The 12,459-nt window shown below is 32.1% G+C and overlaps 1 protein-coding gene across 9 annotated transcripts; it reads left to right on the top strand.

The window, feature by feature from the left end:
* Positions 4,104-7,404, top strand: LOC110268891. 9 transcript variants are annotated; one of them, XR_002357609.1, is made up of 8 exons: positions 4,104-4,310; positions 5,080-5,161; positions 5,281-5,374; positions 5,673-6,169; positions 6,325-6,371; positions 6,492-6,616; positions 6,705-6,943; positions 7,032-7,404. XR_002357609.1 is itself a non-coding variant. In XM_021115958.1 (7 exons), exons 2-6 carry the CDS (start codon positions 5,092-5,094, stop codon positions 6,739-6,741), a joined length of 420 nt encoding a protein of 139 aa, XP_020971617.1. In that variant the 5' UTR covers positions 4,109-4,310; positions 5,080-5,091; the 3' UTR covers positions 6,742-6,943; positions 7,032-7,404. The 9 variants fall into 9 exon arrangements, 1 of the variants encoding a protein (XP_020971617.1); XR_002357610.1 differs by lacking the exon at positions 4,104-4,310 and having other exon boundaries at positions 4,466-5,161; positions 5,673-5,743; positions 6,046-6,169; XR_002357611.1 differs by lacking the exon at positions 4,104-4,310 and having other exon boundaries at positions 4,492-5,161; positions 5,673-6,004; positions 6,090-6,169.

The raw sequence follows: 12,459 nt of genomic DNA, 5'->3' as shown, positions 1-12,459 counted from the left end.
TCCTCTAACCTCTCAATGCCAAAAACTCCTCCCACACTCTACAGCGTCGAATCTCCTTTCAACTTCTCACTGTGCTGAAATTCTTCCCTCTTCTTCGCCATCGATGGCACTGGACAGCACCATCGCGGTAGCGCGGCCCTTTCTCTCCTTCCCTTCCTCGTAGCGCTTCTCTCTCCATGCATTAGCAGCCACCATTGTCCTCGATGCACAGCAGCCATTATCTCCTCCATACACAGTAGATGCCATCTCCTCCACGCTGTCTCTTTCCACACACCAGTAGACGCCGTCATCCTCCCCGCACAGAGCAGCACGCACCAAACGTCGTTGTCCTCGATGCACAATAAGACCTCCCTACACTCAACTCAGCAACTCTCTGTCTACATCATCAACTCCTCAAGAATGGAGCCTTCGAGTCAGGTTGATTCAATTTTTGATTTAATTTCTGTTCAACTTATTTTGTTGTTGATTTTTTGTTATTGATTATTGTTCAACCTATTATTGTACCCTAGAGTTAAATGCAATTGGTGTGTGGCTAGTTATATTTGTGATACACATAAAAATGGCACCAGTAATGTGAAAAATCACTTGTTGTCGTAGTGCAAAAAGTTTCCTAAAGAGGCATTAGATCCTACTCAAAAGATTCTTTGTTTTCAAGACATTGTAAAAAATTAGAAATAGGGATAAGTACAAGCCCTTGCTAGAATGATTATTATGGATGAATTACCTTTTTTGCATGTTGAGGTGGAAGGGTTTTGCTATTATATGAGTTGTGTGCAGCCCAAGTTTCCACTTCCTAGGAGGATCACATTTACTAGAGATTGTTGGAAGCTTTATTTGAATGAAAAAACTAAATTGAAGTATATTTTTAATCAACTAAATCAAAATATTTTTTTTGATAACTTATTGCTAGTCATTTATGCAAAACTTAAACTATCTTTCTCTTACTGCTCATTACATTAATGCTAATTGAAAACTACAGAAAATTTTTTTTGAATTTTTGTGCTATCAAGAATCACGAGAGAAAAACAATTGGTAGGAAGATTGAGAGATGTTCGTTGGGATGGGGGATATCTCAAATTTTTTCTGTAACTATTGATAATGCTAGTTTAAATGATGTTGCTATTTCTTACTTAAAAAGTGGAGTAGACGATTGAAACTCGCATCCATCGAAGGGCAAGTTTTTGCATATTAGATATTGTGCTCATATCTTAAATGTTGTTATAAATGATAGATTGAAAAGAAATATATGATTCAATTTTAAGGATTAGAAATGTAGTTAGGCATGTGCATGCATCACCAAGTCATACGGAGAGGTTTAAGACTATGATTAAAGAAGTTAGAATTCAAGAGAAAGGCATATGCATTTAGATGTTCTTACTAATGGAACTCTACCTTTTTAACTTGAAAGTGCTTTGAAATTTCAAAATGCACTTAAACGGTTGGGGGAGAAAGATGTAGAATATGCTATGATGGCTGATGCCTGGTGGGATCCCTAAGTTTAAAGATTAGAAGAGTGCAAGACATTTTGTCAAGTTCTTAAAAATATTTTATGATGTAACCAATAAAATTTCTGGTTTAACATTTGTGACCACTTTTTAATATTTTAATGACTTTTGTAAAATATTATCTACACTTAAGCATTGGATAAGGAGCTTAGATATGGTATTTTCAGACGTGGCTGAAAAAATAAAGTCTAAGTATGATAAGTATTAGGACAACATAAAAAATACAAACATGATAATTTTTATTACAGTGATTCTTGACTCTAGGTATAAGCTTCAAATTACCAAGTGGAGTTTTCGCAAAAACTAATAGTAATATTTGCAACAGAATTAGAGTTGGACAATCCAACAGTAATATTTTTGCATTTACCCCTATCAACAATTTATGTCCAACTTTTTTATACAAAATTTGATGCTAATTTCCTTGGAAAAAAATTGACGAAAGATGACCATGTTTCAAGTAGTGATAGTAAAAAAATATTAAGGAGATCAAATTGTACCACCAAAAAAATATAAAATTCAATAAATTAACATAATTAATACTATAACATATTTATACACTTAAGAGTAAATGTGAAAAAAATACTACCTAAAATTGTAAATTGAATAAATACTTTAAAGTTTCAAAAGAAACAAATTAAACAATTATTGTGGAGGGATTATATTCATCTGGCATTCGTCATTAGTAAGATCAATGTTCTTTAGCCAATGAGTTATAACTCAAATGGCATAGTGTCCCCATACTCATTTAGAGGTCGCGGGTTTGAGTCTCCCTATCTTTGGTAAAAAAAAAGATTAATGTTCTTTAAAAAATAGAAAGTAAAAAATAAAATGTTAAACTCATACCATAAAAAAATAGAAACGAGATCACTGAAAGAAGAAGATCTAGTGACAAAGAGTACCAAAAAAGTAAAGATGAATGCGACAGAACAAGCTGCTGATGATATAGAGGATATGGTGCCCCCGAACCCGAAGGAACTAAGGAAAATGAAGACCCCATGGAGGAGGTTGAAGCTGAACCAGAACTTGAGGTTATTCCGGAAACGCTACCTACGCAACTCCCTAAAGTCTCTTATAGGAACAGATTAGTAGGTGATGGAATAGAGAAATTAAACCTGGGAGAGATAATAGAAATGATGGCTAAAGAGTATATCTCTGATAATGAAACACTTGAGTCAGGGGGTTGTGATCAAGCTCCCAAAATTCAATGTCTAATATCGAGGTTACTTTGGAGGAATATGAGGATTAGTGCAAGCCTTGAAAACAAACTCTTATCGTTAAACCCTTGGGGAAGAAGATCAATCTGCTGACAATTGGAAAGATGGATCACTAGGCGATAGGCTAATAAAAAGGCTGTCAGAGTGATGGATTTGGAATGTGGCTTCCTCTTGGTTAGATTTTCTAACCATGATGATTATGCACATGCTCTCTTCGAGGGGCCTTGGATGATTGCAAACCATTACATATTAATCCAAAGATGGAGATCATTATTCATGCCCCAGGAAACGGAGGTGAAAAAAGTGGCTATCTGGGTCAGAATTTCGAATCTTCTGGCAAAGCTTTACAACGGCTATTTCTTATGGAAGTTAGAAAAAACTATGGATACTATGCTCCGCACTGATGAACTCACATCCATTCACTCAAGAGGTAAGTTTGCTCACATTTGTGTAGAAATTGACCTAAGAAATCAACTAGTTTCATTCTTTACGGCTTTCGGAAAGGAATTCCATTTGGTTTATGAAGGTCTTCACCAGATTTGCTTCCATTGCGGAAGGTACGGGGACAAGGTAGAAGGATGTACAGAAGTGGAGAAACAACCACCGAGAGAAAAAAAACCGCTCAAGATGGCAGTTCATCCAAGGTCCAAGGACCCTCGTGAGGAAAACAACACCGGTAGCGGCCAGAATATTCCTGACCAGAATAACCAGAATTAGCAAAACGAAAAGATTGGGGGTGAAAATCAAATTAAATAAAAATGTGTTTGCAAAAATATTAAAAGAAAATTGTTCACAATTAATAATAATAATAATAATAATAATATATTATTATTATTATTATTATTATTAATTGTGAACAATTTTCTTTTAATATTTTTGCAAACACATTTTTATTTAATTTGATTTTCACCCCCAAAACAAAAAAATGAATTAGCATAAATTACAGACAGAAAAGAGAATCCGTCGATAATTCTGTTAGAAAAATTAATTTTTTTTCATGGGATATGGTTACAAACAAAAAATTCATCTATAATTAAATGAACAAAAATGCTGCATTTTATTAATTTATTATAGACGAAAAATCCGTCTGTAATTTAAAATTTTCCGTCGAAAATATTGAGTTTACCCTAATTTTATCCCCACCCTAACGAGCTCCATTCACACTCCTGACCTAAACCTTCTTCGAACGTTGCCAGCAGCCCTCATCCCTCTTCAAAGTTGTCGTCAAACTCTTCTCCTCCGGTAGAAGGTGTTGTCGCCACCGGCGGGGACAGACTGTGGGTGCCTTCGTCATCTGGGGAAGCTCTACTCGGCCCTCTTCGCATCGTTCCTCCTCTCCTCGCCTCTCTTCGCATCGTTCCTCCTCTCCTCGCCATCGCACGAAGTTCTGAGTTGAGCTCATGGCGTCGCCGTCGCGAAGGGTTTCTCCCCTCCTCACCGTGCGTCATTTCTGATTCTCTGCTCCTTGCCATTTTTGGCTGTTGCCCCCCTTCTCTTCTCTGATTTTAGGTAACTCTGTCTCAAACTCTCATCGCGAGCTCACTCTGTCTCACACTCTCCGAGCTCACTTTATCATCTCGCCATCTCTCCGGTAAGCCAATGCTTCTTCATTTTCATCTTTTTTTCAATTAATTTTTAAGATTCTGAACTGAATTTGTGCACAAATTTTGGAATTGAATTATTTATTTAATTTGTTGAATGCTGATGTGATTCTGAATTTAATTTAATTTGGATTCTAAGTTTGGAATTGAATTCAATTTTATTTAAATTTTATTAATTTGTCTATATATGATCTATGAAAGAATGCAGAGGCATTATTTATCATTTAATTTAAAATGTTCAATTAAAAATAACTTACCAATTAGAAAAGAATGAAGCCTTCAACCACATTTCTTAGTAGTTCTTGGTGTGGAAGGATCCAAGCGTGTGAATGAAAGAGTGCAGAACTACAGGATACACAGAAGGATTGAATATGGAAATTGAATTCAATTGAAGAGATATACATAGCTAGGATTGAAGGGATATACACCAATGGTAACTAACTGAAAACATCTGACGTCACCAAAGCTAATTTAGTAAAAATTAGCTAACTGGAATGTTTTAGGTGCCTTTATTTGTTATCTTGCTGTTGAGGTATAACTTTATTATATCAAAATTTTCTGCTGTTTTGTTCCTTATAAAATATGAATTATGATTCAAAAGTACAAGTTCTAGGTGGAAATATAGTCGTAATATAAATGAGATAGTAACCATTTCTTGTTTTATGTGAATGTTGTAGTTTAATTTACATAGCTTCAATTTCTATACGCTAATGAAATTGCTTCTTGTTGTGTTCTGTACCCTACTTTACAATAATCAAGGAATAGTTTTTTATGGAAAATCTATTAGTTTCAAGAAAAATCACTCCGATCTACTTGAACTCGAAGATCGTCTCAAGAGCAGGTATGGCTATGTTCCAGGTGCTTCTTACTTCCTCTTCTCGCCCCTCTTTCCATTTTTACTTTGCATTTTTTCCTTCCTTTGTTTTTTTGGATTGAGAATTTTCTATTTTTGCGAATTAGCTCCAGATTTTGAGGATGAAGAGGATGAGGAAGAAGAAAAAGAAGGGAAGATTTTAGCTCCTGTGCCGGATTCTAGCTTCAACGAAGATAATTTGTATCCTTCTCTAATTTTTGGCTGCTGAACAATTTTTAACATAGAACTGAAAAAAATAAAAATAAAAAATTCTGGAGATGAAATAATAAAATTATGTTGATCTGCCACCCTGAAGATACCAAAATCAATTCACATATGATTGTGTTTTACATTTTTCATCCATTTGATTTATTTCTATACTTTGTTTTCAGAAATTCTATATTGAAGCTATGAAAACTGAAAAGACTAGATGACGATATGATATTTTCATCCCGTTTGATTTTTATTGGTGTCTGTCCCTTAATCTAATTCTCTCCAGATTTGATGAATCTATGAGTTTGAAACAACTTGGATTCTCAGATGCTTGTCTGGCCACGTTAGCATCTGGAGGTTAGTGATACTGATATGCCACTTGCCTCCATTGGCATTCTTGTTGGTTGTGAGAATTTCATGCATATGTTTTGGTTCCAATATTCTTTATTTTCTGGTTAAAAGGGATGTCACTTGATCTGGTCTTGTGGTCATGTTGATGTTGATTTCATGAAAACAAAACTTTTGTTTTGATTATTTGTTTGTTACTAACTCTATTTGTACCACTATCTTATTTTCTTGCACCGCTACTGCTGATTTATTTCCACAAGAACCTGAGATGTAAGTTAAAAGTTGTGAATATTATTTCCACATTTCTGTAGATGATTGCTGCAAGTTTCTCATTTCCTGAGCAATGGTTGAATAGGCAACAAGAGTTTAAGCAGCAGGAGCAACTTGTGGTAGACAAAATAGTGGCATTTGAGGGGAGAAATTTCTTATCTGATGGTAATAGTTTTCTTTCTTGCTTCAATACTTCAAATCCTACCATAAGCCACAAAGAGATTTTTTTATGTATTATTTTTAAACTAAATTTAGAGACAAACAAGAAGAATTAGAGTCACCTAAACCTTCCATCTCTCTTATAAAGATATCGGAAACAGAATTTGAATGTCTTCCTGGCTACATGAAGGGTATAGCGACATGGGAGGTGAGATTCTTTGTGTCTAACTAGATCTTTCTTTACAATTTACATGGATTATTCGTCTTTAGTGTTATCACCAAACTATTAGTTTCTTATTGATTTATATCTTCTTTTATTACTTTGTAGGAAGAGATAAAAGAGATGGAAAGAGAGCAAATCCGAGAAGGAATTGATGAGTTTGGAATATTGTATTCTGAATTAAGTGATTCCAACCGATCTAAAGGCAGTAATGGTTCTTTTGCATTCCCTGTGTAAGTAAAACCATATGCTATCATATTTAAAAATATATTGTATAATGTAAATTGTAAAATAAGATAGTGTCATAAAATATAATCCCAGAAGAGACAGCCTTAGTTCTCCAAGCCTTAGGTTTTGATAGAGACATGCAGATCTACATTGCTGCTAGTGAGATCTATGGTGGCGAGCTTAGACTTGCACAACTAAGAGCTGCATTTCCAAAAATTGTGAGGTTCTGGGATTGGCTCTTGCATTCATTCTTGGTGCAGGACTTCTTTTTGGAGCTAAACTATTTACAAGAGATGTTAATCTCCTCCACCTCATAAAAAAATAGAATACTTGTAAGTCTATTTTGTGTACATTGGTATCTAATCTTTTCAGCACCCTAAATTTGTAAGACTTATATTTATGTTTGATTGTTTCTATCAGTTTGTTGCAGCCACCCAACCCATCAATACCTTGGCATTTGTATTTGATAGTATCAACTTTGGTGCATCTGACTTTGCATATTCAGCATTCTATTTTGCAATTTTCAATGTGGAGCTTAATGCTGCCAATGCAACTTGGTTATCCATTAATATTTTAGATTATCCCATCTTTAACTGTTAAGTGTAATTTGTGACATCAATTAATGAAGGAGATCCATGTAACATTGGGATGGTCATCTTATTTTTTAGGGGTATCTTTTTATTGAGACAGTGAGATACTGGCTAATGGTGTTGAAAAATAACATCCAATTTTATAGGTATCATGTAATGAATATTATGTTTATCTATGTGATTTTTGGCTTTCTTTTTTTCAATTTACAGTGTATTTGATGGAGTAAATTTAGAAAACAAATCTAAAGTATTTATTTTGTAATGAAAAAATCTAAAAAAAAAATCTATTTTATCTTACTGACGGATTTACAGACAGATTTTCTGTCTGTATTCAGAGTGTAGGATGATTTTCCAAGGTTCAAATTACATACGAAAAATCTGTCGAAAAATCTGTTGCCAATTACCAACGAAAAATTCGTCGAAAAATCTGTCTGTAATTATAGACGAAAAATCCGTCAAAAATTCCGTCTGTAATTACCGACGGAAAATCTGTCTGTAATTACCGAAGGAAAATCCGTCAGAAAGTTCGACGTTTCAGGGAAATGGATGGGCGAATTTACCGAGGGAAAATTTGTCGGTAACTGGTAAAAATCCGTCAGTAATTTTCTGACGAAAAAAATCCGTCAGTAAATAATTTCCAACGACGCTTTTACAGAGGGATAAAATCCGTCGGTAACCAAAAATTTGTCTGTAATAAAGACTAAATCTGTCTGTATTAATCCATTTTCTAGTTGTGTATTATTATTATTATTATTATTATTATTAAAAGAGAAATTTTTGAAAATTAGTAATTTTTAGTAGTTTTGTTCATATTTTGGTGAATATAAATACTAAATTATTTTTAACAGATAAATTTTATTAATTTATATATTCAAACTTTGAAAATTTTGAGTGTAAATGGTAATGATTCATGCATGTGCAAAACTTTAATAAACATAAGTGTAAACTGTATGTTTATTGTGTACAAAATTTCTATAAATATGGATACAAATTAGTACCGACTAAGTGCGGAAAAAAAAATGATAATACTTGTTAGTCATATAGCATTCTTCTTATTAAAAATCTTTATAATAGATTTATTAATAAGATTTACTTTTTTACTTTGTGAATCCACTAAAACTGGGCATCCGTAAATCTTAAATTCATAATGTCATACCTTCTATAATTTACTTAAATAAACTAGTGAAAAATCAATTATACTAGATTGTCTTAAAACTGAATTCACTATTAATTTTGTTTTTTCTCTTAATATTTATATAAAACGTGGTCTTTGTTTAAAATTTTAAAGAAACAAATATAAAATTTGCAAAACCACCACGATTTGTAAAGTAAATTTATTAATTTTTATCAACGTTTATGCTTTCTTAAGATATTAATTTGTTAATTTTTATTTAACTAAAAATTCTTTGTTTTTTAATTTGATTATACATATTATTTGTTAATTCCATGATATAAGTTTTAAAACTAAAGAAGAAATGGATATTGACAAGTACGAAACGTAAAACTATAAAACAAAAAGAGTCACTCGTATTTTTTTAGGATATTTATATAAAATTACAGTAAAAGATATTTTAATCATAATAGAGTATAAAATATTTTTGTATTTAGATTATCAGGGACGGATCTAAAATTTTTAATATGAAGGGCTCGAATTATAGACAAATTTTTTAACTTTTTTTTTAGATTTTTTCATTACATAAAAGTAATTTAGGAATAATATATAGTTATTGAATTGGTTTTATTCAAATATAAAGAAAAAATCTTATAAATTATTTTTTGTAATATCATTTTTGATATGACAATTACATAAAAGAGACAACAAGGTAGAGTATTTTTTTTTTAATTCTAATGTTGGTAGATTATTTTTGGATCCAACTAAATCTTTTTTCTAGGTTGAAATAGTTTTTAAAAGGTTTAATTATTCTATCGTTTCTATAATTTCATTAAATTTTTAGTTAGGTCCTTATACTTTTTTTTCTCAATTGAGTCTCTATATCATATCAAATTTTGTAATTAAGTTCCTACCGTAACAAAAATACTGGAATTAACAGAATATTCCATTAAACAAAACAAATATGTCTAATATTTGACCGAATATCTCGTTAATTTTAACGTTTTTGTCACAGTAAGAACTTAGTTGCAAAATCTGATATGGTATAAAAACCTAATTGAAAAAAAAAGGTACAGAATCTAATTGAAAATTCGATAAAATTATAAAGACTAACAAAATAATTAAATCTTTTTAAAAATATTTGGACTTCAAAATTGTTAATAAAACAAGATACTCATAAAAGAATGGAATTATCAAACATGCTAGGATATCAGAATAAAAAGCCTAAGAAGCTTTACTGGTCAAGAATTGTAATAACTTTTTTTTTTGTCATGGATTGAAATAATTTTTAGAGTTAAGTACTGAAATTGTCCCTAAGGTCTGGGGCGAAAATCAAAGTCGTCCCCAACCTTTTTTTGTTATTAAAATCATCCCCAATGTTCAAAAACGCTTTAAAATCATCATTTTTACCAATTTTATTTTTTTTATTACTAAAGTATTTGAACTAGATTTTTGTTGGAGAATTTCTGAATTTTTAGTGAAATTTGTTATGGAATATCTATAATTTAATTTTTTGTGATTTGGCTTAAATTTGGAATATTGTTTTTGTTGAATTTGTTGATTATTGTTCAAAGTGAATTTGTTGATTATTCTGAGTTATGATTTTTTGAGGTGGGAGTTGTGGTAGGTTCTAGTGTTTATGCTGATAGTGGGGGTGGTGGTGGGGTGAAGAAGGTGAAAAGGAGAATGATGAGGCTTCTGTTATATATGAATGGTGATGATGTCTGTTCTTGATGTTGCGTTGTTTGGTAGCAACTTGAATTCTGATTTGATCACAAAGACTGCGTTACTTGATCTTTCTGAAGTGAAGAAGCTCAAGGCTATTTTTGGTGGCAGTGGATAATAGCTTCGTTAGTGAGATCATGTTGGTTAACTCAAAATTAATCTGTTGCTTCTATTTTGTGATGTGAGATACTACAATTTTGAGTTCTTGTTCCCAGTTTCTTCGCCGTAGTTCTCTTTCTCTCTTCATTTTTTTTTTGTGAAGAACATATGAGTTCTTTTTTAAATTTTTTAATTTATGTTGTTGCTAATTTTGGATCTGAAATTATAGTTGATGATTGCTGAATTGTTTAATTTGAAATTTTTGTTGATTTGTTTTTTATTGTTGCTGTTGGTGTTACCGGATTGTTGGTGGTTATGGTGTAGCGATGGTGATGGTGATGATAATGCAGAGGGTAGTGGTAAAGGTGGAGAGACTTTTTAATTTTTGTTTAAGAGCAAAATTGTCCGAAAAAATTTATTTATGGACAAAAGGACGATTTTATAACATTTTGTAACGTTGGAGATGATTTTAATAACAAAAAAAAATCGAGAACGATTTTGATTTTCACCCCAAACCTTAGGACGATTTCAGTACTTAACCCTAATTTTTATTTATCAGTGTTCTAACATAGGACAATCGATTGACACCCAATAAGCGTCTGACCCAACAATTTTTATTCTCTATTAATCTGTTATAAGGTGAGGTGCTTATGCTCATAGGTTTATTTTTTTGAAAAAAAATAGTAAGAAAAAGAATTCTGTTCTGTTAATCTGTTATCTGTTAAAATTCTTTTGTGTTAAAATTCTTTATTTTAATTTTTTTTATTTGTTAATCTATTAATCTGACTTTTGAGGTGCAATTATTATGGTTTCAATTTTTTTTAATGTAAATTGGATATCATTTATTTTACTTTAACAATTTGATATCAATTAGTTATTTTTGCTTGTTCTAACTTTGAGTTGCTGCTATTATGGATTAACCTTTTTCTTAAACAAAATTTTGATATTAATAGTTTTAGTTCTAAGTCTGAGTTTCCTGTATGGTTTATTTAATTGTAGGATTATTTAAAAATTAGAATAGCTGATAGACAAATACTTACTAACAATACAAGTGAGTTCAAAGTGGAGACCATTCTTACTCCATCAAATAGGGGTGCACATGGGCCGGGTGAAGCCGGGTTTGATGTGACCCAGACCCGACCCGAAATATACACCGGGTCTATTTATTAGACCCGAACCCGACCCTAGACCCGATGAAACCAATACACTTTCGGATCACAATTATACCGGGTAAAAACCGGGTAAAAACCGGGTGAAAACCGGGCCGTTAACATTACATTACGTTGATACCTTCTTGTAAGCTAGCTAGCATGTAAAAATATCCAAATTTCCAAGACTCCAACCATTATTTAACATGGTAAAATTCACTTAGAAAAATATAACAAGAACCAACCCTTCTTCAAAATTAAAGCATAACCACAATCAATATTAAAGTATAACCACAATCAATACTAATATTGTCTAATAATACCAAATATTTAAATCAATACAAATAACACAATATTATGCATTAGTCTAAAGTCTTATGCATTCTAAACATAAAACATTAACTTATAGTTTTATAATGACTAATAACACAAAATATTAAGATTTACAATACTTAAATTCCACATAAGAATAGTCATGATCCATCACTAATAACACAAAATATTAATTGTGTATGATGACCGGGTCACCGGACCGACTTCGGGTGACCCGAGCTATGGCCCGGACCCGACCCGAAATAATGACCGGGTCTATTTTTGAGACCCTTACCCGACCCTAAACCCGATGAAATCACACTAAATTAGCCCCAAAAGTGTTCGGGACCGGGCCGGGCCTTTGGGCCAGGCCGGGTCTGTGCACTCCTACCATCAAATATTGTTAAATCTACAGAAGAAGAATCAACAAGGGAAAGGAAAACAAATACCAAACCAGCTCCTTCTTTGAAAAAACAAATATCCATCCGACTTATAATTATTATTCTTAGATCTTGTATCTTTTATTTATTAAGGAAACTTTGATCGATAATATTTTAAAAGTAAATAGATTTTAAAAAGTAAAAAAATAGGTGTTATTGACATTTTTATAGAAATAAAAGTTTTTAAACATTTTTATTGTGCAATATAGCTGACTAATTCGATTCGACCTAAAAAAATGTAGATATAGTATCCGATTGATTCCTATGCAGCCCTAAGGTCATTGATTGTAACAATTTTTTTTTATTCTGGATTGTAATTTTTATTTATCAATGTTGTAAAATAGGATAATTGATTGAGACCCAATAAGTGTCTGGCCCAATAAAGAGCCTAGACCACAAAAATTGAACTTGAGCACAACCCTA

The sequence above is a fragment of the Arachis ipaensis genome, chromosome B02, assembly GCF_000816755.2.
Source record: "Arachis ipaensis cultivar K30076 chromosome B02, Araip1.1, whole genome shotgun sequence".
NCBI lineage: Eukaryota > Viridiplantae > Streptophyta > Magnoliopsida > Fabales > Fabaceae > Arachis > Arachis ipaensis.
The sequence above is the reverse complement of the archived record's forward strand: the minus strand, read 5'-3'. Positions and strand labels throughout refer to the sequence as shown.